Source organism: Natator depressus, chromosome 18, assembly GCF_965152275.1.
Source record: "Natator depressus isolate rNatDep1 chromosome 18, rNatDep2.hap1, whole genome shotgun sequence".
Taxonomy (NCBI): Eukaryota; Metazoa; Chordata; order Testudines; family Cheloniidae; genus Natator; species Natator depressus.
Genome location: NC_134251.1, coordinates 19,187,366 through 19,193,420, shown reverse-complemented (window position 1 = coordinate 19,193,420; position 6,055 = coordinate 19,187,366). Strand labels below are relative to the sequence as shown.

Below are 6,055 nucleotides of genomic sequence, written 5' to 3'. Positions count from 1 at the left end.
AAAAAGTAGTTAGGGGAGGTGGTAGAACACTGTGCACCCTTTGAGGGGGATAGGAAAACAACAGCCATTCTGAACAAGATGGTATGTTTCTAAAGTTTTATTTTCTGTAATGTTTGGTCAGCCAATAAATACACAAACTGCTGTAGCATCTTCTGGTTCACATCTTGGGAGCATTTCTTGAGCACCATCTATTCGAATGAGACACTGGTTCAGTTGCGTAGTCTCTCCTTAAAAGCATTTTCTGTGTACTACAGCTGCACCAAACTCTTTGTAATCACTGACGGTGACCCACATTTGTTTAAAAGATGACAAGCAAGTGAGGATGGAGGCCCCAATCCACACACAGTACTTCCTCTCGGGCGGTGCTATGATCCGTACGGCCATCCCGATGGGCACCTGCCGCTGCATCTCCCTCAGGATCCGTTCGTCCAGTCCAGGAAAGAGGGTGGACCCACCAGAAAGAAGCACATTGCCATAAAGATTCCTGCGAACATCAATGTCACATTTCATCACACTGTTGAAGATCATTTTGTGCACCCCAGGGGCTTCAATACCAATGTTAGCGGGCAAAAAAAGGGTCTCTGGGGCTCGAAAGAGCTGATTGCCGATCTTAATGATATTTCCATCAGGCAGTTTGTATTCTTTGAGGATTTCTTCTGGCTTTGCTTTCATTTCTTGGACGGGATCTAAAGCCACGTAGCACAGCTTCTCCTTGATGTCTTTCACGATCTCCCTCTCAGCTGTGCTCACGAAGGAGTGGCCACTTTCCAAAAGGAGTCTCATGAAGTATTCAGTGATATCCCTGCCTGCGATATCCAACCTGGAAACAGCATGGGGTAAGCAATATCCTTCGTAGATGGGTACGGTGTGGGTAACGCCATCTCCACTGTCCATTACTATCCCCGTGGTGCGTGCTGAGGCATAGAGTGCCAGGGTCGCCTGCACTGCAACATACATGGCAGGCACCTTAAAGCCTTCAAACATGATCTCAGTCATTTTTTCCCGGTTCTGCAGGGGATTGAGTGGGGCCTCCGTCAGTAGCACTGGCCTGTCGCTAGCTTTGATTCTCAGCTCACACTCGTAGACATGTCTCCAGATCCTCTCCATGTCATCCCAGGACGTAACTATGCCATGGTCGATTGGATAATTCAAACTTAAGACACCCCTTTTGGACTGGGCTTCTTCTCCAACATAAAATTCCTTCTGTCCTGCTCCTAGCATCGTTGCTTTGGCTTTCGAGCGACCAACAATTGCTGTAATAACTGACCTCGGTGCACTGTCCCCTGCAATACCAGCCTTGCATAATCCAGATCCGTTGTCAAATATCACTGCTGGGATATCTAAAATTTTAGGGTCAAACATTCTTTGAACTATTTGCTGCCTACCTGAAAGCTGCTTTCGGGAGATGCCATGCAAGCAGAATGTTCGATAATAAATGTTCTAGATTGCTGATGTCATACACGGCAGAGTCCTCTCATTCTCCCACGCTATCAACCAGGCTGTTATGCTACTGACAAATGCCAAGGCAGGTTTTTGAGGAATTTGCAGTTTCCCATCTCTGCTCTCAAGTACCTCACAATGGACCAGTGAAGTAATAATGGTTTTGCTGAAGAGTCAGCTGTCAGGGCTGTACAGATTTGATTGCTGATCTCAGATACATCCCTGAAAAATGGCTTGCTTAGATTCCTAGATTTTCAGAGTATCAGGCCAGAAGGGACTATTATATAACACAGGCCAGCAAATTTCAGTTGTTTACTGAAACCAATAATTTGTGTTTGACTTAAGCGTCTCTTACAGAAAGGCATGTCTTGATTTGACCTGATCCTGGCTGGAGCCTCCAGGTGCTAGCAAATACAAATAAAAATAATCAACTGTTTACACCAAAGCACACATGTTCATAATGCCTCACCAACAACTAATACTCAATGCTTTCCCCCCCAACCTGTATTATTCCTACCAGGTTTTCTCCAGTGGCTGGTGACACTGTAAGAAATATTCTGTTATGAATATACAGTTTACTAGCTTTTTTTCATAAGCTCCATATGGACTCATTTATGGCCTGTGAGCTATTTAAGAATCACTCTCGAACCTGCTTGCAAAGTGCCTGCTTGAAAATAATTAAACCTCTCACATGCACCCACACCTTAACTAATAATCTGCAAATATTGCCAACAGCTGTTGAAGATGGGAACAACTTCGCTTTTGTGGGGCATCTAGCTGAATATGCCTGTTTGATTTCTGAACAGTGCCTGCACCAAAAGCAGAACCTTTCACTTAATTCTTTTCAATCCTACATGCAGAACTCCTAAAAAATATAATTTTTAAACAGAACGGGGCTACATTTGGTACTGGTTATGGCATTCTGTTTCTCGTCAGTCTTTGCTGTTACTTACTTTCAAAGCTCTACCTTACCTGCAAAAAATCATGGAAGTGAAAAACAAACGGGTCATTTTTGCAGATTTTGCTGTTTTCAGGAGACTAGCTTTCTTTAAATGAAGCGTCTAACACTTTCCATTGAAAAAAAGGCACCTTTCCTAAATGAACCTACCTATTGTGCTGCTGCCAGATAAGCCTGCTTGCAAACAAACATCCTTCTTCCCTTCTTAGCCTTTATCATCACAGCACATTCCGGGGGAGAACCAAAGTTCCAAAAGTTTTGAAATATTCTGTCTGTGACATTTGACCTCAGTTTTACACCTATTTTTTCTTTTTGCTTTCTTTTTAAATTGTATTTTTGATTTAAGAAAAGGTTTCCTGAGGAAGGTTTCTATCATTAATTTTGGAATATACTTCTGAACACAATCAGGTCTGACAACCCAATCCCAGTTACAGTGAAAATTTCCTTTAACAAAAATTACCATATAACTTAGTTTCGAATCCAGGGCTGTTGTAGTTTAATTGCTTCTCTCCATGGCTTTAAATCTAGGGCAGCTTCAAAGTGAAGGTGGCTTCTATTAAATTTAATTACTTTCTTTTGCAGCTTGCACGGCAAAGGTGCCAGCTACTAAGTGAAGGTGGTTATGAATCAGAGGCAGATTCCAAAGAAAGATATATTTAAAATCTCTACTGAATATATAAATCCATGACTGTTAGTGCAGGGACTTTTCTGCCCCAAGTGAACTTAAAAAAACTCACCAAAACCAAAAACGTAACAGCTGATAAGTGATCGACTCCATGCATGTTCTTTCCATTTCAGCCTAGATTCCACACATGTTCGTGTTAAATGCTGCTCTATCCATTTTAGCAATTTCTCTAATCCTCTAAATATTTGTGTACATATATTTCAATGTGCGGCACATTTATTTCCATGTGCACTTCTATATTAATGTCAACAGGTGTCCTAATCATTTAAGAGGTTGTTATATTCATCGCAATAGAAGCCCTATTTAGTTCAGCATGTTCAGTGTGCAGTTTACAGTGAAGTATTCAGTATAGAACATAATGTTTATTATTTAAACAAGGGAATTTTGACTGCAATTATAAAACAGTAGTTAGGCTGAGAAGTTGGAACACCCATCTGGACCCAACATTGGCCCTCCTTTATAAATCATCATAACAAGGTCATGCATGAATTATTACCCTTTACTTTCTTACTATTATGTTTGTAACAATGTGTGTGAATTTGCTGCTCCCGTCAATTGGAAGTATTGGAGACTGAAGACCTCCACTCAGAACAGGTACAACATGGGGCAACAAAAGTTTCCTTTATGCCCCCTTGACAATGTGGTTCAAACCTGACCTGGCAGGAACATATTTTGGCGTGAGAAGTTAGTTCATTCTCCATGGCCCATTCAAACCTTGGTCCTGCAAGTCTGCCAAGTGCTGTCAATTGTCAGGGAAATATTTGCCCACCAGAAACAGGTGAGACCACCAGTTTCCTTTCACACAGGCCACTGAAGAACAAGCAACTGATAATGAACTGGCACCCAAGGAAAAAAAAAGCCATTGGAAATATTTTAATATGTGTATTCTACAAAATTTCTGCAGACACTTCATAAACGGTGTCAAATTCATATCAACAGACACTGGACTTTATTAGTGAAAGGGCACAATTCACAAAAAAAAGTTAAACATGCTACTAATAGGGCATTCTTGCTTATTTTATTTGAGAAGTGCCGAGCATACCGTTTCCACTGAAAACACCGTACACAGCTTTGTGCGTTGACCATCTCACCTGCCCAGAAATGCTCTCTTCCCGCCCCCAACACCCGGCTAGCTAAACATCTCTCTGGTGGCAAACCCTGAATTCAGGCCAGATTCTGAGTTTGGAAGCCACACAAAAGTTATGGAGTGCGTTTTGCTTGAAGATGTGGGGTTTAAAGGTAAAACAGTGGGGTGTGGGGTGAAGGGAGTCCTGTGCTGAATTAAACCTAGTGCACCCTCATGGCATCACTGAGTGCCTATGATGCAGATTGTGCAGTACCATGCACAATAAGCCCCTGATCTAGAGCCTCTAGCTGCTACCAAATAGAGAGGAAGGATGATCCACTGGTTAGGGCCCTAGAGTAGGACTTGGAAGACCAGGATTCAATTTCTTGCTGTGTGATCTTGGGAAAGACACTTAACCTATCTGTGCCTCAGTTTTCCAGCTGGAAAATGGGGATTATAGCATTTCCCTACATCACAGGGGTGTTGTGAGGATAAACACATTAAAGATTGGGATGCACTCTGATACTATAGTGATGTGGACCATCTAAGTATCTCAGCAAGAGAATTTATATAAATAATGTATTGTTTAGTGGCTGGCCCAGCATTCAAGTCATTATGGAACTGGGCTGCAGGGATGTGAGCCCTTATTAGGGGAAAAGAAAGTGGAACAAACCCTTATGATCTGGAATTGCTAGGGATTGTTAGCAGAATTTGCATAGCTCTAATGATCAACGGGTAGCCTGACACATGAGGAGTAAATGTCCTTTTAATACTGTTTAAGACAGGGTAGCTACGAGCATGGTAGACAATAATTAAATTACCCATATTTTAGTAGAATAAAATCCAGACATACTATTTTATGCTGGATTCCTGTAGCAGTGAGTTCCGCAGGTTAAGCATGCAGTACTGTTTCATTGTTGTCAGTTCTTCTTTTGATTTATACCTATTGTTAAAACCTGGTGTTCAGTTTTATTCCATCCGACTTTTAAATACATTATCAAGTCTCCTAACTCTTCTCCATGTTATTATCCCACTATCTACTCATTTTTTTAAGTTTATGTGAATCTCTTTGTTCTCATCTGAATCTTCCTCGAAGATAATCCAGACTGAACAAAATACTGGAAGGCTGGAAAAGGAAGGTAGACTAATTAAATCTAGAAATAAGGTGCAAATTGTTACCAGTAAGGGTAATTAACCACTGAAACATTTTCAAGAGTTTTGATACATCCTCTATCACTGGGAATTAGGATGTTTTTCCTAAAAAGATGGGCTCTAATTCAAACAGAATTTAGTTCAAGGAAGTCCTATGGCTCATGTCATACAGGAAGTCAGACTGGGTGATGATGGTCCATTTTAGCTGAATCTGCCCCACGGGAAGGCATAAGGTTTACAGAGCATCATTATAATATACTGTACATTGTTTATACAGAGTTGAATACAACTGGAACCTCTGAATGCTAAGCTTGCATCTGAGAGATGCTCAGAACATGCCATGTGCTCAGGGCACATTATTGTTAGTCACAAGACTGCCAGCAGCATACCCTGGGTTAAATCCTGGTCCTGTGGAAGTCACTGGCAAAGCTCCCCAGGATTTCATTGAAAGAGTACTGGGACAAGGAATTTTGTCACTAACCAAACCCATTCCAACTCTGGTACTTCCTCAAATTTCTGCAAGTAATCACATTTTACAGTCTAGCACAGTGCTTACAAAAATCTCAGACACGTTGCTCCAAGCAAGAAGTGACATATCCATCATCAACTTGACAAGCCGCTTGATGAATTGGTGTTAATTTCTCTCCCAAATAACAAATGAGCTTTGTCGGGCAAGACACAAGTGCCAGTGTGTCAGGGTCCTTTTTGCTCCCTTTCTTCCCATGAATCCCCTATTAAATGTTTATTATTTGTG

The 6,055-nt window shown here is 41.4% G+C and overlaps 1 protein-coding gene across 3 annotated transcripts; it reads right to left on the bottom strand.

Moving 5' to 3' along the window:
- Positions 1–228: 228 nt before the first annotated feature.
- On the bottom strand, positions 229–5,658 carry LOC142000663 (actin-1-like). Of its 3 annotated transcripts, none has more exons than XM_074975091.1 (2): positions 5,637–5,658; positions 229–1,331 (listed from the first exon to the last, which is right to left on the bottom strand). In XM_074975091.1, exons 1-2 carry the CDS (start codon positions 5,656–5,658, stop codon positions 229–231), a joined length of 1,125 nt encoding a protein of 374 aa, XP_074831192.1. The 3 variants fall into 3 exon arrangements, with proteins under 3 accessions (XP_074831192.1, XP_074831193.1, XP_074831191.1); XM_074975092.1 differs by lacking the exon at positions 5,637–5,658 and having other exon boundaries at positions 229–1,132; positions 1,217–1,335; XM_074975090.1 differs by lacking the exon at positions 5,637–5,658 and having other exon boundaries at positions 229–1,362.
- Positions 5,659–6,055: the final 397 nt, after the last annotated feature.